Raw genomic sequence first — 21,615 nt, 5'->3', positions numbered from 1 at the left:
GGTTTCACCAAAAGTAGATGACGTTTCTTGATGTACATACTCTAATGAAATTTAAAAATATTTTCCTGATGGGCATGACTAATGAAATATCAATAAATTATATAATAGTGTATTTTCTATTGTAATCACATAGTTTTGTAGAGAATTTACACGTGTATACATTTTAGTTCCTTTTTTATCATGACGTTTATACCATTTTATATTGGATTGATAACTTTTGTGGAGAAATTGATTTTTTTTATTTCTTACATATAATTATAGGGTACTTACGTATTAAACGGAGGCCACCTAACCTACAGATTCAATTCGATTAGTAAACCTTCATGCGGTTTCTTCACCATCAGCAAGTTTGGTTGGTTAGGTTAGGTTAAGATAGTTTAATTTGATAAAAAAACATATATTTATGATAACCCAACCTAACATAACCGCTGCAGCGCGCTGTAAAATATGTGGCCTCCGTATAATACGTAAGTACCAATTATAGTTATACAATTTTGATATCCAATATGTGATAATGTCGACTTATTCAAACCCTAAAGTTGATTTTTAAGTGCTATACAGATAAACTTGTTGTATTTAATTCAACATGAGATTCCTAGAGAATTCCTATCTCTTTTTTCACACATGAAAAAATTGTGAAAAATACTTATAAGAATTTTAAAATTATTTTTTTGTAGTTCCTTTGGACCCTTTTGATTGAAATATTTCAAGGAAAAAGTAGTTTTCAAAAAAAGATTTGTTTGCCAAATTAAGGGTTAAACGAACTGTCATTTACATTTCTGAAAGTGTAATTGTCTAGTAAAAATATACATTTAGTCTATGTAGTCTGATATAATTTTTTCATTGGATTCTTTGAACTGTTTCTTTCTTTATTGAATTTTTTATTGATCAGGAGGCTATGAATATTGAAAAAACAATGATAATAATATACATAACATTTGATGGTTCAGCATGGAAAGAGTATGGGAATAATAAATCAAACTAAAACAAAATAGATTTATTTTCAAGGTCACTCACATTGTTTTGGGACAAACAAATCATATTCTTTTATGTTGATAAGACAACTGGTTGAACACTAAAAATACTTACAGTGTCTTAAAAAAACCTTAAATACAAATACTAGGTTATATCTATGGTAGTCAACTAGAAGTATAAAAATAATAAGGTATCTATGCTAGTCGTATTACATCTTTACTTATCCTATACTACATTCTTAAGTGGGGATTAGTATATTTACATTTGTTTTTAAAATTAGAGATTGATAATTATGGTTTATCAACAAAATCCCTGTTGGCCCTTAAAGGCTTTCCAAAGCCGTAGTAACTCTAACAATACCAAGTACAATATTAAAAACTAAGATTTGATTTGAAGTAAATAAAATATAAAAAATAAAACAAATCAAAACATATTGCACTTCAAAAATATTTCTGCTGAAAACGCTAATCGTATCTAAAACAAAGATACATTTCATAATAATAATCATTGGCAAATTATGGTATGAAATCTTACAATCTGTTACAAATAAATACATTTCATAACTATACTTTGTTCAATAGTGCTCCCGTTCTTTTCCTTAGTCCATTTTGTACCCTAAATTACAATTATGATAATTCATAGCAATTATGTTAACCTACAATACTAAACTTTTAAACTTTTATACTAATTTTTTGGCTTTCTCCTTTTATACAAATTTTGTAGCTGCATTTTTTACCAGCCATACAACTTTTTGTTAAAACTTCTTGCCAATCATAAAACAACAAGAAATCATCAAATTAATTATTAAATTATACCATAAAGGGAAATGAATAAATCTATATGTGTTACATGATAAATGAGCGCACTGGTAAAAGATACTCTGAAGATGACGGGAAAATGAAATTGCTAAGACGTACATTAAGACTGTGCTTCATCACTTAGGGTTTAAGATTAAATCTTAAAAATTATCACTGAACACCTCACTTTTCATCAAACTGGGTTTTGACAAAGTAAGTGACCAAAGTCCCCTTGCCCTTGACGTAGGTAGGTCCTCTGCATTCACATTGATAACCGGCACCCATCAAGATCTTGGCTGTATCCTCAGTTACCTGCAAATATAAAATATACAATTTCTAAATTATCAATGGAAGTAAATGAATTTATTAAGTAAACAATGTATTTATTCATTTATAAAAATTTTTAATTTTGGTGAACATACGTAGAATATTACATCTAAGAAGAAATTTCTAGATTGGTTTTGGACTAAGAATGATATCCAGTAATTTCACAGAGATCATTCGAAAGATAAGGAACATAAGCAGAACAACTTAAATAATATTAGATATCCTTTTATGTTGCTACCTTAACAATTAGAAATGCATAGACAGAAACATCTTGCTCAAGAACACAAACAACAAAAACAGAAATATAATAAAATACAAATAATGTATTTTTTACAATGTAACTACATTGTAACAGTAAAAATGTTAATATAAATATTACTACTTTGAGCGTTAACATATTTAAATTACTTTTTACTTTTGAGCTTTCGTTATAAATTTGTTTAACAGTGATTTTAAGCATAATATATTTTTGCGGGAATATTATTCCTCAAATGGAATTTTTTTCGTAACGCATGTAAATTAAACGAACATTCAGAAGTTTTAGAACGTCCTAGAAAACTATAGACAATTTTTGGATTTAGTGAAAACACTAGTGCATTTAGACACTTTGTGTAATATTATGGCATGTTTTAAAAGCTATAAGATTTACTACCTCATCATTATGGTTCTCCTAAACCTAAAACTTGGATTAAATACAATGTGTTCACTTTTACAACTATTAGCTACTAAATCTTGTTTACAATAATTAATACCACGTGTATCATACGTCTTAGTAACCGATTGTGACGTCATACTCACTTGTAATTTACCCATAAGTCCACAGCTATCCATTCTCGAGGCCACATTCACTGTGTTGCCCCATATGTCATACTGGGGCTTCTGCGCGCCCACCACCCCAGCTATCACAGGCCCGTGGTTCAAACCTAGACAGAAGAAATCTGTTAACTAGCATCCATCTGCGATCTACCTTACTGTAAGCCTGTATTGAAGGGTGAATATTATTAAAAATTGTAGTCTTTCACGAGAAGGTAGTACCTTTGACTATTGATGGAACTTCAGTATCCAAAAGTCAATAATAATACCCAACTAGGCGTACAAAAAATATGAAACTTTGTTTTAACTCTCTTCGTATTATTCCCCAGCATTCTATCCTTTAGATGTATGCATCATTCCAGCAAAAAACACTCAGGCAAGAGAGGGATAGGCTTATTTTCAGAGTTCAAATTCTCATTGGCTTGACTGGATAACCAAACTAAGTAATAGAGCTATAACTGAGCACCACTATTTCAGTTGAGTACCAATCAAACCCAACCCCAGCAAACATTTATTTGGCAGATCATTTATGTTTTACTGTAAGAATTGCTACCAATAGCCTCAAAGCCAAGGACGATATAGCATGAGCTTGAAAAGCTGAACAAAAGTTGTTACCCATTCTAAGCTTGAACCTCTGGAAGGACTCTCTATTGATCTGGTCTAGAATTGTCATGAGAGCGACGGCGAACTCAACCAGGACTACCACATTGTGCTCCATCCTTCGAGTCTCGTCCTGTACAAATAACGTACCTTTTTTGATTAATTAATAACATACTATTGGATTGGTTGCCTACTTTAAAGTAGTCTAGGGTGCAAATGTAAAACAGTTGCATTCTTGATTAAATTTTATCCCAATTCAACAAAAGAACTTTATGTAAGTTAACGAGGTGGGATTTTCATCAAAGAGTGGAGATATGTGCGGATATGGTAAAACCTTGATCTAACGTTGGTCAATGGGTTGGTTTACGGGGGGTAAACATGACTACTGATTGCATCAAAAATGCCTTCTTTTAAATAAGTTATACTTCACATATTTTGTTAACTATTGAGGAATTCACTTATCATTTGCTGCTTGAGCACACATTTTTGCTACCGTTCAAAATCATCACAATCTATGATGTAATTTCTGAAGAATCTGATGATAATTGTAACTAATATTATAAACCTGAACTAGTTTTGATGCGCAGCTAAAACGAAGCTGCTATTTACTCGTATTAAAATACAACACTAAACTAAAGAAATTTACCTTCTTAGTGTCCTATGGGAGCATGTAAAAACGATTTCAATTAGTGCATTGCAACAGTTGTTATACTGTACAGTTCCTTAAAAAATTTAATTTTAAATGAATAGCAGTTGAAATAATAATGATAACAATTAAAATATGTTTATAAGTAATATTTTATGTACCGTCTCATGATAATAAATTGTTATCTAGACATTTGGTCTGATGGGTGAACAACCATGATGAACGTTATAATGCCATTTCAAGGGATAGTAAAGTAATTAAAAATTATGAATTATCAAGTAGTGTTATTTAAGATAACAAATATGACCTCTAGTTTCACATTTTATTTACTACTCTATTAATATATTTATTCAACTTGAATCTACATAGCTTCTTCCTCATTACTATTTCCAAACACCTTAAATATACTTTTATTATCAGTTGTACACTACGAGTATACTTCACTCTAAAAAACCTGCAATTCCTCCCTCCCATCATAAATTTTCTCCTCATTTTACTAACCCCTCCTTCTTTCTCTTTTCCTGGCCTCAGTCCTGATGCCAGCATGTAAGTGCTTCCAATGGTTTTGATCTTCTCTATACTGCTGAACTTTGGCTTGAGCAGCAGCTAAAAACAACAATTCAGTTTCAGAATGTGTATGAAAAGTCTAGAGTTAAATAAAATTCATTCAGATTCAAAGAAACCCCAGAAAATTCACTCATGTCTACACTAACTCTGCAAGCCCTTATATTTTGCTATTTAAGATACTTTATACTTCCAGTTTTCACGAGTTGTACTTGAAACGCATATCAAGTTTATATGTAAAATCTAAAAGAACGTTAGAAGACTAAGTTAGTGTTAGTTGAATGTTAATAAACTTTCAAAACAGAACATGAAATACAAATTTTATTTCTTTGTATTATGCTTTAAGAAGTGTTAGGGTTTCGAAAGAATTTTTGGTTTAGTAGATAATGCCTTTTGATAAAAATGAGTGCTTGCACCATTATACATATTGATGATCCTTATGCCCAGTATACCTAACAGTAGTACCTTGTCAAAGTCATATTGATGATCCTTATGCCCAGTATACCTAACAGTAGTACCTTGTCAAAGTCATATTGATGATCCTTATGCCCAGTATACCTAACAGTAGTACCTTGTCAAAGTCATATTGATGATCCTTATGCCCAGTATACCTAACAGTAGTACCTTGTCAAAATCACAAATGATCTCGTTGAGTAGTCTGAGGCACTCCAGTCCTTGTTTGTTGACGTCATTCTCGTCGTAAAACTCCTTGTAGTTTGGAATCGATGCGAACATGACTGCTATGCAGCTGTACCGTTCGTGATATAACTCCTAGACCAATAAAACATTTAAATAGTATATCACAACAAAGGAAAAAACATTGTCATGGCTTCCACGAGATAAATGTGGCAACGCCGCAATACCGGCCAACTGAAACAGCTGTACTAATTCATGGAGCGTCTCTGCATGAGGCCAGCCGGTGCGACGTTGCCACACCAACGCATTGGCCTTGTATTTATAGAGACTATGTTACTGTACACACATGAAATAAATAAAATATTTTAACGTTACATTCATTATGATATTGAAATAAATCAAATGCATAATGTTCTTGATTCATTACGAAAGTTCACAAACAATTATTACACGCTCTAACATTTTCATATAGTTTTGAAAACTAATTTTGAGATAACGTATTCTTAATTTACAAATATCCATAGTTTGAGTTACGTGGCTAACTAAAGAACAACTAACTAAAGAAACTAAAGAATAAGAATCTTAATAAAAGAAGATGTTTAACGAAATCATTATGGCCTCTGAGACATTTCTTATAGCTGAAAAGACTTCTCAGCTTCCGTGTTATTTACTTAACTTTAAGTTAATTATAATATATTTTCGTAATATGTTTCTACCTGAGTCGCTCTTGTGGCCAAGAAGTGTTCAGCGACGTGAGCTGGAAGTATATTCTCCAGTAAAATCTTGTTAATGCCCCGCATAGTCTCTACCTGAAAAGAATAATTTGATGCAAGAATTGTACTTAATGTACGACATATGATTATTTCATGAAATGAAGCGTATAATACTAATGAAAATGCAATTTAGAAAAAAGCTAAATAGGAATTCATTTCTGATCAAAAACAATTTTTTGTTCTATAATGGCATCTAGTTAAAACTGCACCTAGTAAAAATCTTAGTTGTTTAAACTATGAACACTTTGATCAGCATTGTTTGACTTGTCACCCAACCCATCTTCTCAACCATCTTTTATGTATTTACCGTATTTTGAGCTAGCAGTATTAGTGTATATACATGTTTATTGTGCTACTAGATGCATTTTGTTACCGTAATTGATTGATACTCACCTCTTCCTGCTCAACCTTCAGTTTTGCCTTCCACAGAAAGTCTGTTCTTGATGTGAACTCTATCTGTCTGTCCAGGATGTGCAGAAGGACCATGAGTATCAGAAGAGGAGACCACAGCTTGAACTGGATAGGAAGACCAGCTAGGCTGAAAGTACAGTAGACATTTAGTAAAATGAATGAGAATATATCATGTTCCAGCTTAGGATATTTTTACACGTTTTTTGATAAACATTTTAAAAGTAGCTTTTAATGCAAAGGTTTAAGTGAGTTTTCAATTGAGTAGACCTACTATGATCAAAAATGTAAACCTAATAGCCCAAATTAATTAAAAATTATATTTTGCCCAAAGAAATTACCTGTCCGTGTGAAAGAAGTCGTACAGGTCGAAAAGGGAGTCTGATGTATACAAGGTGAGATGAAACACGGAGGACGCCAACATGAGACACAGCTTGAGTATGAAGCCGATCCTCAGAAACACGCAGATTGTTGCCAGTGTGATTGCAGAGCTGTACAAGTAGGCCTGGGACATACAAGTGAAAAATACATAGCATCGTCTAAAACAAGGCCGTGCCCGCGGCGTAGGAGTGGCAACGTCGCACCGCCGGCCTATTGACATGGTTATAGCATAGATAACACATTGTGAACACAAACACACTGAAGCTCCATTTTAGTGCCACCGTTTCGGTAGGCCGGGACTGCGTCGCCACTTTTGCCTCACCTCGGCATTGTGTATCTAAAGAGCATGGGAAAATAACTATATTTACAATTGTACATGTGCCATACACAACGAAAAGACTGGGGTTTGAGAAGGAAGAGTAGAAATAATAATTATGCCAAACAGCAAAAATATTTGAGTAAGATAAAAGAAAATGGAAGATGGATAGTAAAATAAGATTTTGCATTGGTAAAAGTTGAAAAAAACAACAAATCTCGGAATTATAAACGGTTTCGTATGTCTATAGTTGTCCACCTAGGATCAATGTTGAGATAACGATTTATACAGGGTGTTAGAAAAGTAAGTACATAATTTTGTACCTACTCCTTGTTTTAAAATAAATAAAAACGTTTATATAAATTTATATAAGTTCACTTTGTATGTGTTAATAAAACAAATTATTATTTTATGTATTAATACATTTGGATAAAACTGTAGGTATAGCAAGAAAGAAATCATTTTTTTTATTAAAACATATACGGATAGACAGCCACTAAACAAAAAGATATAGCACTTTTGTTCAAATAACTTTTTTGATTATTTTTTCCTCAAGGAATCATGTAATGTCACCATCCTCTTTTCGACAGATTGTATACATACAGTATATGTAATGCCTTTGCATTTATAATTTTTCTTCATGGGTAATACTGAACAAAGTTTTCCAGATGATTACATTTGTAATATCTGGAAGAGTTTGAAAGTAAAAGTCAAATATTTAATGGAATCTTCAAAATTTACACGTTTACAAGATAAAAAAAAAAAATTATGTGATTCAAAGTACAAGGGGTTTTCAATCAAATAAATAAAAAAAAAATATAGATTCAAATTTGTACATAAAAAAAAACTGACAAAACATGAAGAATGGCAAACAAAACCATTCTCTACCACTGTCTCCCAAACTGTAACACCCAAAGGTAGACTTTTCATCAAATGTAAACATTTGCAACCAAGAAAATAGATGAAGTTCAGGACCATCTCACTAGAGACTAGTGTATTGGGTTTTAATTAAAAATTAATGCCAACAGCTGATTGATTTATCACTTGACGTGGAATTTTTCCATTAGTTGGTAGACCTTCCCAACAGATTGCACCACATTTTTCGGCTTGACATTTCTACATTGGATGGGGAGTCTAATACTAAAACCACTACCATACTAATACTAGTTAATAATTACTAGTTAATATTACTAATATTAATATTAGTTTGTGTCTAATACTAAACATTAAAACCATTATGTTAGAGAAGAAATGCTCTCCTATTTGAATGTAAAATTTTGTTTTTACTTTTCACAAAAGCTGTTAAATTAAAAAGGCAAATTTAAGGTATACCGGTGCAGAATCAATCTCCTCCATAGTGTAAGGTTTTTTCTGCCTCGGCACCCTGAGGACGTCTCCAGCCTTGTAAGGGAATGACGTCACAACATATGTGTCGTTGTCTATTGTGGAGTTGATCTCTAGTCGGGGAACTTCTTGAGGCTCGTCGGGCTCAAAATCTATCTGCAACAAAACTCATGTTTAACAAAACACGATTATTTTTTAAATACACTTAACGCTTTAATCTATTTTTAGTTCTGCAATATTTGGTAAGATTAAATAAAAACAAAGTAGCTTCAGTTGCCCAAGGTTTGACAAGTAGTACGCAATAAAGGCGTTGTCGCACATGCGTTTTAATTGCTAACCAAAAAAGTAAGGTTATAAGGTTTATAAAATACGTCAGAGGTTAAATAGAACAATTTCTAACTGAAGCAAAAATATACACTCAAAGGTATGATATTGAAAGGTTCACTAGCATAAACAAAGTACAAACAAAACAAAGTTCAAAAAGTGCAATCGTTCCTTATAAAAGCCATAACAAAACATGTCAGTAAATGAAAAACAATTAAATAATATTGTAGTTCAAAATTCTACAAGCTATCCTATTCATTGTGGATTGTATGAAATAAAACAACATCAAAATAACACACAGTTTCACACCAATTTTTTAATGTATTACATATTTTAACATTTGTAATGATCTTTTACATGACCTTTAACATGATCTTTAACATGATCTTTTAGAAATTTAGAGTACTTTATCAGCCTCGGTATGTAGTTAGGTTAGATAGTTCGGTAGGTAGTAAGGTTAGGTTAGGTAGTTCGGTATGTAGTTAGGTAGGTGTAGTTAGGTTGGTAGTTAGGTTAGGTTAGGTAGTTCAATATGTAGTTATATTAGGTAGTTCAGTAGGTAGTAAGGTTATGTAGATAGGTATGTCGTTACGTTGGTAGTTAGGTTGGCAGTTAGGTTAGGTAGTTTGGTTTGGGTAGGTAGTTAGGTTAGGTAGATTGGTTGGGTTAGGTAGTTTAATATGTAGTTAGGTTAGGTAGTTAAGAATCTAATTCTGTCTAAGTTAGGTTGCTACGAAACCCTCCACGTGACCCACCAGTGTGATAACAGCACAGACAGCCACTAGCATGACAGTGATGACAAACATGGAGATCCTTAGCCACCGACTGTCGCTGACCACACGACCAGCCTGGCCCTCGTCAGCGTCCTCAGGGGTGGCAGAGCCCTGGGGGGCGCAGCCCTCAGCCCAGCTCACGTACACGAACACCAGGAGTGCCACCAGCGTCGGACCGTAGGCGCCATACAGGACCAGACCTCTGGAAGCAAGATTGACGATTTAATTGAATTCTAATTTAATCCTTCCTCAAAAACATAACCAAAATAATACTACGGTGAAAAGAAAGGTGTGCAAATGACCAATTCCCCGAAAACTTGTTTGTTTTGCTGAAGGACCACTGGGACATGGTTCATGAATTTAAATTGATAAAAAAGTCCACCTAAAAGAATATTATGAGCCTCAAGGCCCTACAGATGGGTATCTACTCAAAATATACCATCGCTCCAACGAGCTGCAAAATAAAATTAAAGAAAACAAATTAAAAAACCAAGCTATATAATTATTTAGGCCTGTGTAAACAATGATTTATAAACTAATTGGACCGATTTGTTACTATTCTATATCTAGACAGAGTAATAATTTATTTAGTAACAAAAAATAAAATACATTTCATAATATTTGACTGAATTTAATGATTATGTATACAGAATAATTTATTTAGTAAAAATTAAATTAATGTTGGAAAATCTTATACTTTCGAATAAACAAAAATAGGGGACTGAACTCATTTGCATCTGTTTATGATGCATTTTACGACTTTTAAAAGTTATATTATTTTCGTATCTTGCAGAGTATAAGTACATTACCTGCTATTTCACTTTTACACCTAAGAAAACAATATATGACATAAAGCCAAATAATACAAAAGTGCAGTGTAAACCCTCGATTATCTTATAAAGCATATTCGTATTAGAAGGAGAAATAATCACGATAAATGCAAACCCCTTAAATTAGGAAAGTGACAAGCGAATGTTACATTATTCTGAAAGTTTTTAAGGTATCAAGGGGATTCGTGGGCGAATTGTGCATTTGAATAAAATCCAAAATATGTTTTCGGGGCAAAACGAATAATACTCTTTCGTCTTTCAAACAATATGTTTAGACAGTCAGGTAAATAAAACTAAAAAATTGTAAAGTGATTGTAAATAAAAACCATATAGAATTATTTACTTACTTAAATCAGGTTAATATATCTCCAAAATGCTTTTAATATCAATTTTGTATGATTTCGTCTATTGTTTACTGTCCGACTATGCTTAATCATTCAACTGAAGGATAAGATGTCATTTAATAAAATTAATATTTTAAAATGGTTATAAAGAAAGTTCGCCAGTGTCACAGAAGCTTTGAAAGTGAACTGCAGAAATTAATCAAAAGCTAAGGGGGCGAAGCCCTAAATGAAATAACTTCTTTAGTTACCATTCATCACTCCATTGGATCATAAGCTAATAACTAAATCATAAAAATATGTTCAGTTGGACGGGCGAAAAGGGAATGTAACAATGAAAACCCTTATTACGTATACAGTATATATTATACGTATACAGGGTGTTTGGTACTCAGTGTGAAAAAAATTTTTGGTGTAAGTACAAAGTAAATGCAGTATGATGATGCATATAAAATGTCCCAAGTCTAAAAATTAGCTTCCCAAAGAATTATTTTATGTTTTTAAAAAATGACTATGTTTTTAAACTTAATACAGCTATTTCTCAATTACCTGTAAATGGATTTGAGTAGACAATGTCATTTTCGTGTTCTACATTAAATTTTTAATAAGAATAATACAAAATGACAGAGGATCAGTTGTAAAAACTCCATTGTAAATAGATTCAAAGATAAAAATTAAGATGATTGATAAAAATTCAAAAAACATTGGTCAATTGCATTTGTTCACACCCTGTATACAAGAAAGTGTCGGAATATGTTAAAAACTGCGCCATTTTATAAGCTTTCCAACCATATGCTACACCATTGAGCTTTCTGTCTGCTTATGTACGCTTTCGTGGTTTGAAGACTACAAAGCATGGTGTCTTTAACATTTAAAACATAGAAAGTCGGCATGTATTAAGCAAAAGTTGTATGTTTGTTTCAGCTTGAACAGTAAAAACAGTAAAAAAGTTCCCTGTTTTCTGGCATTCAAACCACTAAAACAAAAAAAAAATATCTAAACCTCAATAGTGTAGCATATGGTTGGAAAGCTTATAAAATGGCGCAGTTTTTAACATATTCCGACACTTTCTTGTATACAGGGTGTGAACAAATGCAATTGACCAATGTTTTTTGCATTTTTATCAAACATCTTAATTTTTATCTTTGAATCTATTTACAATGGAGTTTTTACAACTGATCCTCTGTCATTTTGTATTATTCTTATTCAAAATTTAATGTAAAACACGAAAATGACATTGTCTACTCAAATCCATTTACAGGTAATTCAGAAATAGCTGTATTAAGTTTAAAAACATAGTTATTTTTGAAAAACATAAAATAATTCTGTGGGAAGCTAATTTTTAGACTTGGGACATTTTATATGCATCATCATACTGCATTTACTTTGTACTTACACCAAAATTTTTTTTCACACTGAGTACCAAACACCCTGTATAGAAGATAGATTACTTGGAGAACGTTGCATATTTACTATGCGTTATTTTGAAGAAGAAAAATCAAACGTGTATGTAAATTCATTTGTTCAAACAACTTCACATGCTGAACTGACCTCGGCACCATGAGGGCTTGTACCGCAGCCATACTAAGGAACAGAACGGTGGCGCAGGCTATGTAGAACTTGAACTGCAGGTCTGGCTGTGACCTGTATGATGTTTCTTGGTCTCTTTTGTGAAACCAGAGCATCACCGGGTTGAGCTCTTCAGAGTTGAACCACTTTCTGTAACACAATTGCACCTAGTTAGGTTTTCCTAGGTGCGGAAGCGGAGCGCCGCTGAGTGAGCGAAAAACCTTTTCTATGCACTTCGCTCTCCACGTTCCGTTTCCACCACCAGTAAAACCCAGATTTGATACGACAATGACAAACACATTATACGTGTCTATGAAGGTTAAATATTTAGTACTAATTCTAAACTTCCCATCAAGGGTTAAACCTAAAGAAACTCCTAACTACATTCTAAAAACCACCAGTAAGATATAGCTCATCTTTGCAGATCTTCATTAAAGAAACCCAATAGAGATATAACCATGTTAATAAAAGTGCTCTTAAAAACTCTTTTATCGTTCACATTCGTTTCAAACCATAGAAAGAATTATCAGTAACCAATAAATAATCAGAAAATACGATTTTAATTAGCACTGAAGGACTACAGTACTTTGACTGTGTACTTTAAATCATTAAATGCAATCGTTAAAGTTGTTTGTACATTTTGCTTCCGTATGATAATTTTAAACTTAGTAACACTAAATTCGAACTATTATTGAATTGACAGGCCAATTATGTGTTAACTATAAATACTTATAAAAATCAAGCGAGATAATACATTTGAAATTAGTATAGCCCTAGGCCTTGGTTTAAGATGATAAATTTTAAGATCACCAGAAATCCTGGCTCACAAAATAACAGGATACATTTGGTAGGCCGTTAAAAATAGGATTTAAAATTCAATATCAATGACCTGGTAGTGGCCACCATTAACAATGCGTATTTTTACAGTTTAAAATCAAGTTAATTGCTTACCTGCATTCCAAACAGGTACTTTTGCTCGGAAGAAGATTCGATTCAATCATTGCAATACTCTGAAAAAAAAAACACATTAATAATGTATAGTATATAATGTATAGTGTATAGTATAGTGAACTGAATCTGTTACGTTTAACATGTAACGTCTGTAATAGTTTGTAACGCGCATGTGGAATAGGAAAATAACACGTTACCAACGCTATTGATGGCACACTTTGAGCTTATAATAGAAAAGTTATCAAGAAACAATACACATACAAATAAGAAGAGATTAATTTAAATATGAGTTTGAACACTACAGCTCTTTTACGAAATCAACTAACTGTTAATTGTATTATTTAAACAATTCCTGAATGATGTTTGTAAACAATTTACTTACTTTTCTCTCTATACCAAATGTAGAATAAACTCGAAACACTTCTCAATTGTAACAGTGTATATTTTGTTTGTTAAAGTGTTACAGTAGGTTATTGACTCTGTTAATGCAGGAAAACACACTTTGAACACCAGTTACATTTTCAATAAAGCTTTTCAGAAATAATACCACATAACATTGTTTTTGGTTGGAATGAAATAAAGTTATTCGGAGCGAGTGAAATTATATTCATTGGTTATATTTTGATTCCAATAGAGGGTTGAGCTAAATTACACGAGCATTGGAGATGGAAATTTTGAAAGGTAGGATCTTTATAGGACCCCTACAAAGTTTCCAATAAAACAAATTGTTTATTCAATTAAATTAATTACCAATTAAAGTGACAATTGTTGAGACAGGATACGTTTGACATTTTAGTTCACAATATGTATCTCAGAGTAAAATTACAAACGTTACTGATTCTGCTAATTGAATCCTTTAATTATTGAACACTCAAATCAAAACTACTTAAACTTTGTTTATCAAGGAGTTTATACTGTATTGTATGGACAATTATTGAAATATCATTTCGGAAAGTATTATTATCGTCAGTAAATTTAACGTTTGTTCTTGAAACATCTCGAGATAAATCAAACAAAGAAATAGTCAGCTGTTTACTATTATTTTTGAATGGAGATTCTCTATGCTAAATCATATGGAAGTGGATGGCAAAATAAAATGTTAAAGTTCAAAATAGACATCGCACAAAATGTAATAATAATCCAAACTGGAAAATACACAAAGCTTGTACTTCATGTCCCATTTTTTTCCAAAAACACCCCTTATCATAAAAAAATAAAACTATCGAAATGGGGGTTTTTGTCTGTCTTTTCGTATTGGAAAGTCCTCTGAACAAGATAATTTTAAGATGTTTAAAAAAGTCAATCTGTTTGTCTGATGGTATATCGAAATTCAACTAGATCTCTTTCCATAAGCTTTCATTTGTGAGACGGAACTTTAGGATTTTGACTGCCCTTTATGGCAATACGTTTGAAAGGAAATTGCAGAATTAAGTTTATACAATCAGTAGACATGTAGCATAACTTTTAAACTAATGCGAAACACGAGTTGAGCTACTAAATACTTTACACATCATTGCCACCAGGATTGGTTCGATGACAATATTAAAATAGGTTTACATTCCTTAATTGCGTCATCAATTCTAATTTTTAGTATGGGCTACTAGTTTCGAAACCACGGATTCACCGTCAGAGTTCTCGCTTCATAAAATCATTAGAGCACAATGTCGTCGTCAGCAAGAAGGTTTTATGTTGAAATCGTAGTTTCGAAACGAAATCGTACTTTGTACTTTATATTGTCTACTAAATACTTTATCACTGACCGTAAGACCTATATTCTTTGCTAGGGTGCTCTCTGTGATGTTAGCGAAGGGTTTGTCTGCGCCCCAACACTCCACATACTTGGTCATCTTGCTGGAGCCTCTTCCTCTGTTGATCTGACCAGGAGTAGCGTCCGAGTTGACCGCCAGTCCATTCGTGCTACACTCCTTCTTCTCGTCGCTTTTGTTGTCTTTCTAAAAAAAATTCACATTGTTCAAGTATTAGTGAACACGTAGAAGTGATAAAAAAATAGTTAAAATTAAGTTTGAAAATACTGGATTGAGGGTATTAGTACCACTGTATACGTGTATCCCAACGATAGTGTTAATAGTGTCAATGATAGTGTTCTTCTGAACATTCTCTAATGTATAGTCGATCAATTTTACTATAGGAACTTTTGAACGATTTAGGTGGAGTTTGAAATGTTAGAGTAGCATAGAAATAATAACACACAACGGAAATAATAGGAAAGTGAAATAAAACGAATTGAACTTTTTGTACAGAAATATGTTAAGCTATACTCAGCTCAGGTTAAACTTATTCAAAAAAAAAAAAAAAAAAAAAAAAAATACTGAAACTGTGGTATGAGGTTTAACATTTTTGAAGTTCAATGAGGGTGATATAAAAATATACATGATCAGGTATAATTTGTATAACCTACAGACGGAGGTATGATCAGGTATGTTTCGATCTTGTGGTCAGCTAAGTATCCTTCTCTTTCTTCTCCGTGACCTGGCTCCACCTTAAACCTGTCGCTCAACTGGTCCAGAGTTGCTCTAGTGATATGCACCCTCCTGGAACATGATAGTTGATTCAACAAAATATCAGTAGTGCATATAGTAATGTATTTATGGATCAATAAAATCCATCCATAATTTCCAATGCCATATCGTCTTAAAAATCACCAGGTTTATTGAAATCAGCTTTGACAGGATGGGTTTCGCAAATAACAATTATTGATAAACCGACAACGATAATAATGGTTGGAAATACACCTGATGGTAACGAGTCAAATTTATAGACTGGTGTATCAATTTTTTTTATTATAATTTTTTTAAGGCTAGGAGATAGAACTAAAATCGTTCAAGGATAGAAACGTATACAAAGTCCTGGCAGTATTTGGAATTGTGTTAGTTATAAGATAGATAATAGTAAATTCACTAGACTAAAATGATAGCAAAAGGGTAAAATACCAGATCAGATAGTAAAATAAATGTTTATATAGCAAATAATAATGATTACTATAATTGTGATCGGCAACATTATAGCTTTCTCATTATTTCAGGCTGGACCTGAGGGTTGCGGCATTATCACTTAGATAAAATCCATTGGTGATTGTCGGGATTTGAACCCGGGACCTCAGGCACCGAAGTCCCGCGCTCTAGCCACTTGACAAGCTCGCCCCACCAACGACATATATTGGAAGATTAATCTTACACAAGGCACTACTCCACGTCATGTCCATTAATAAACGTTTTTTAGTCTTAAATATTAGCCTAATAATGAAAAAGTGGTATGCCTGAATCTGGGTTATACCTTATTCTACTATTTCGGTACGCTTATTCCACTATTTCCACTAACTAATTCCACGTGAAACTAAGTCAATAAATAAACAATTCTTTCTCTCCGCGCCTTGAATGAATGTGTGCACCAGATTGTAGAAATAGGATGGCTATTTATAAAACCGCCATGACATCGCATAAAATGTGCAGTTTATATCTTCGACTTAAGTTTCTTGACAAATTATCGTAGTTCATTTATTCAAATGTGTATATTAAAACGTTTTTATTAGCTCGCTTTCTTGTCCGGTACAAATTTTGCAATCAATTTTATACTAACTTCCCGATGAGCTAGAAACTTGAAACTTGAAACATAGCTCACAAATGGAAGACAATGCAATATTATATAATTTAATTTTCAAATTTCCCTTGGGCTACGCCCCATGGGCTTGTTTTATTAATTCGCTTTCTTGCAAATTTTGATACTTCCCGATGAGCTAGAGACTTGAAACTTGAAACATAGCTCACAAATGGATGACCATGCCATATTATATCATTTTTATTTTCATATTTCCCTTGGGCTACGCCCCATGGCTTGTTTTTATTAGCTCGCTTTCCTACAAATTTTGATATCAATTCTAAACGAAGTTCCCGATGAGCTAGAGACTTGAAATTTGAAATATAGCTCACAAATGGATGACAATGCAATGTTATATCATTCAATTTTCATATTTCCCTTGGACTACGCCCCATGGGCATAGATATTTTCCATGTTTACATTTTGAAAAAATGTTTTTGAAAAATTAATTTAAGTCAGCTGTAAATACTTAAATTTGACAGTTCGAAGAGCAGAGGTTAAGAGGTACAGGTTATGCTCCCAAGAGATTCTTTATACAAACAAACATTTCAAAATAAATATAAACAATCTAATTGTATATATAAATGTGTTTGTTAATAATGTCAATTGTTATTTAATTAGTATTCTATAAAGTAAACAATACATTAAATAGATTGATATATTTATAGTTAGTAGGTAGGCCATACATTCAATCTAATACATAAATTTATATGAAAAGAAACTCAAATAAACCTTAGATTTCCCACATGCCTCTGTCTTAATCTGATATAGATGCTTGAAATAGTTTTAACATCCACACACATTAAAAACTAAAAAGTAGAAAATAATAATTTACAATTACCTTCACCTATTGAACTAATGTATTATTATCAATTGCATGCACCCCACGTTTTTTGTTTTAAATCTTACAAGTATTTATACTCTTCACATATTAATATATAAATTATTTTCTGTTTTTTAGTGCGTTTAAAAACGTTTTGTTTTAAAAAACTTTTTTTATTTATAAATTATTTTTTACAGTTTTTATGGATTACGGCATAATTTTATGTTAAACATACAATAAGCATATGAAATAAACTATTTTTTTTGTTAAAACAATTTATAGGATAAGTATATGCAATACGTAATTCAATCATAATGATTAAGTATTATTAACTATTTCGGAACCATTTTATTTACCGATTCAACTATTGTATTTTTTTTATAGAAGGTATTATAATTGACTTTGAATTGTAGAAGACCTTTTTTCTCATTGTAAAAACTGAAACTTGACTTAGTTTGTTTTATTTTATTTATTTATTAATTGAGTTACATGTCAGTACATCTTAATAACAGGAAATATTGTCAATGGTTAATTAAAGACTGATAGATTGTCAACTAATAGATACAAAATCAACTGAATGTTTCCAAAATACAACATTGTTACATGAAAAAAAATGAGCTAGAAGGAGTGGGAAGGTTTATTTATACCTAATTCCAGCAGTCCTTACAAATGAAAAAAAGATGTAGTCTTAAGTCATTCTTTTAAAGAAAGTCTAACTGTTTTATGTTGGTGACGTCGATTTTTAGAGTCGGCAAAATATTTAATAAGTTTATTTTGGAGTAAAATTTATAATTTGTGCTTTACTGTTTGTTTATAAAACTAAAGGACAAGCTGTTGTTTATAGTTAATTATGTTATTTGGTAAAAGCAATTTGAAATAAGTGAAATTGCAAAAATGTAGGAAACGAAAACACACTCTCTGCAATAACTGGGCGGAACTTACATCAAAATTGTCTTCAGATGATCAATAAACATGAAAAATCCATAAGGTATGCAGAATGGAGTGTGTTTAATCTTTGGTATTATTTTTACCAAGACAATTACTAAATATTATACCAATGAAATGTTTGAATGACAGGCTTAGTTCAATATTAACTTTATTGAGATAAGGGGTAAAGTCTGACTCATCGGAAGTAGCGAACTTGACACCTCATTAAGTTTGAAAGTCTCTTTACCTTTATAACTCCAAAGGCTTACTCGCATGCACCTAATTAGATCTTCGAATAAAGGCTTCGTCATCTTTAGCAGGTTATAAACTTTCATATTACCATACAAATCTTCAAAAGTGAAAGATAAACCTATTATGTTCGACTAAAGTACGTCACTTTTGTTTAATTGATGCTCTAGCTCAAGTTAATGAAGTAAGGTTATATGTTAACGGATACTAATCTTTACTATTATAAGGTATTAGATAGTCTTTATACCATAGTGTCTATATTATCCTCAATTTTACTTATTTAACATTCTGAATTAAGTTTAGTAAGGTTTTAACCAAAGCTATTGTTTCGTTTGCGTAACTTAAAATGAATTTTTGTCAATAATGATTTATAACAAAACCTGCATTGATAATTATGTTACTTCTTATCTATTTTACACTTCACTAAATATACTAATTTTTAGTTTGTGCAGAATCAAATAAGAAAAAAATTATTACTTAAATTCTTGCTTTAAAATACGAGTGAGTATTGGAACTCATCGTTTCTACTGTTTGACAGGATTACCATTCAAAAGAGATCTTTTCAAGAGTCTTTCAAAAACATAACTTTCGTAGAGAAAGTCCTCGATCAGAAACAAACCGTAACGTGTAAATAAATAAATAAACAAATAGCCTAGTTTTTGGGATCAATTTGCAATTGAAATACGTTTATTCACTCAGAATAACCTTGATGAAAACGTGATGATAATGGACCAAGTTTTGTTGCAATAATTTAATTGGAACAACTAACGCAATACTTTGCTAAGAGACTGAGTGGCAAAGTTTAGGAAAGGAGGTTGTTTGCTTAAGTGCACCAAACTCTCAGAAGTGTTACTGTTTCTGACAATTTAAGCACATTCAAAATATTGACTCATGGGTAAAACTAGCAAATTACAATTTTTATTAGGTAACAATTTAAACTACCAAAAAAACATTGAAAAAAGGTTTCAATTGTTATCAATTTATTCTTTAGATACAAGGGGAATAGTAAAATATGCTATAAACGGCTCCATGTGATGGTTTTTGCTAAGGGAATAGGAAATATCGGTAAATAGTTTTAAGCATAATATTTGCAATATGTAAAATAATATTAACCTACACACCTGTAATTTTTCGTTGAAATGTCACAATCACGGAGAAAAAAAATAGGTGGGTGTGTATGATACTTATATTTCTGGAACCTTAGTTTTTTTTTCTTGAGCTCTAAAACACAGGAAGGTAGTAATTTCCCCTTTATAAGTTTTTACGATTTTTGTAGTGGTTTATTAGGCTTTGTTTACACCGAAATGATTCGTTGAAAGTTTCATGGGGTAATCATGGGTAGTGTAGCTAGTACTGAGAGCTAGTCTACTGGTAGAGCGCGGTCCCCAAGATGCTCAGTTCAAATCCCAACAGCCACTAATGGGTTTTAGTTATGTGGCAATGACGCAATACAACCCATCTACGGTCTGTATGATATAACCTGTCTCCTGTCCCTACATCAACCTGGAACTGACTAATGGTAACTTATTTAAAATTATATTAACTAAATAAAAAAATAAAACAAACAGTTTTAAAACACATCCACTAAACAGTTATTTCTCTCGTGACCTTTCTCGTGAAATGCCTCTGGCTTATAAATAAATGGTTTAAGGGTTCAGGAGACAGGTTCCATCATACAGACTATAGATGAGGTTCCTTGGGGTCTCAGCCCACCACTTCCAGAAAAACGGTACTCATAATTTTGACGGAACCCACTACTTATGGTACTTTCCCAGCAATAAAAGATTGACAGTTTGACCTTGAGGGGTCAAAATATTTTTAGTTGTTTTAAACTGGACCCATCTGTCTTGGGTAATTTTAAATAAATAGTTCAGGCTAAGAAACTTTGGTCTTAGTAAATGCCAAACATATGTAATCTTACTGAAATCCACATTCATTTTTCACTAATTTTTTCACTGGAATGCACGATGCTGTGTTTCCATTTTCTAATTGTAACAATGATAATTTAAACTCACCCAGGTTTGCCACCAGACTCCATATGATTGGCTAGAGTGACGTCATCACTCCAGACGTCGAATTGCCACTTTCGCAGCCCCAGTACTCCGCACAACACATTGCCCGTGTGGATACCTATCCTCATGTCAACGTTGAAACCAGTGGCCTCTCGAACAAATCTGAACAGACAGAAAATGTAATATTTTAATTTTTAAGTTAGCCTTTGTAAACATGTTTTAATATTGAATAAACGTTTTCAACATGGTTTGTATGTATGTCAAATTTCGCAACAAGTTTTAAAAACATAATTGAAAAACGATAGTTTTCAGTTTCAAAGTTCAATCTTAGTTGCTTAAATCACATAAGAAATAGCCTTATTGTATTAAGTATATAGATAGATGACAAATTCAAAAGCTACTGAACCTGATGGCGTCTATCATCTGTAGACCCATTTTGACACAGTTGTATGCGTGGTTGGGTCTTGACACAGGCAATCCTGACACACAGTAGTAGCAGTCGCCCAGGATCTTTATACGCATACATTGGTTATCCTGGGAAAAATACAACATTGTGAATAGCCAGTAAAATAAAAACGTTGGAAATCTACATATAATTGAGAGAGGACATATGTATGAAAA

The 21,615-nt window shown here is 32.2% G+C and overlaps 1 protein-coding gene across 2 annotated transcripts in view; it reads right to left on the bottom strand.

The window, feature by feature from the left end:
- Positions 1–998: 998 nt before the first annotated feature.
- The window catches only part of LOC129002028 (adenylate cyclase type 2-like), a 48,395-nt gene continuing 27,778 nt past the window's right edge, over positions 999–21,615 (bottom strand). Inside the window, exons 8-24 of one of the 2 annotated variants that reach the window (XM_054429525.1) lie at positions 21,401–21,528; positions 20,998–21,156; positions 15,788–15,920; positions 15,129–15,320; positions 13,369–13,427; positions 12,400–12,567; positions 9,660–9,879; positions 8,569–8,736; positions 6,881–7,044; positions 6,525–6,669; positions 6,075–6,167; positions 5,347–5,493; positions 4,660–4,764; positions 4,159–4,170; positions 3,528–3,645; positions 2,898–3,022; positions 999–2,084 (exon numbers count right to left, since the gene is read on the bottom strand). In XM_054429525.1, the coding sequence (XP_054285500.1) occupies positions 1,956–2,084; positions 2,898–3,022; positions 3,528–3,645; positions 4,159–4,170; positions 4,660–4,764; positions 5,347–5,493; positions 6,075–6,167; positions 6,525–6,669; positions 6,881–7,044; positions 8,569–8,736; positions 9,660–9,879; positions 12,400–12,567; positions 13,369–13,427; positions 15,129–15,320; positions 15,788–15,920; positions 20,998–21,156; positions 21,401–21,528 (2,265 nt within the window). In that variant the 3' untranslated portion in view covers positions 999–1,955. The remainder of the gene's footprint in view (positions 2,085–2,897; positions 3,023–3,527; positions 3,646–4,158; positions 4,171–4,659; positions 4,765–5,346; positions 5,494–6,074; positions 6,168–6,524; positions 6,670–6,880; positions 7,045–8,568; positions 8,737–9,659; positions 9,880–12,399; positions 12,568–13,368; positions 13,428–15,128; positions 15,321–15,787; positions 15,921–20,997; positions 21,157–21,400; positions 21,529–21,615) is intronic. The other variant, XM_054429526.1, reaches the window with a different exon arrangement.

The sequence above is a fragment of the Macrosteles quadrilineatus genome, unplaced genomic scaffold (assembly GCF_028750875.1).
Source record: "Macrosteles quadrilineatus isolate MER2022 unplaced genomic scaffold, UCM_ALF_1.0 Scaffold_9__3_contigs__length_116548681, whole genome shotgun sequence".
Classification (NCBI taxonomy): Eukaryota; Metazoa; Arthropoda; class Insecta; order Hemiptera; family Cicadellidae; genus Macrosteles; species Macrosteles quadrilineatus.
The sequence above is the reverse complement of the archived record's forward strand: the minus strand, read 5'-3'. Positions and strand labels throughout refer to the sequence as shown.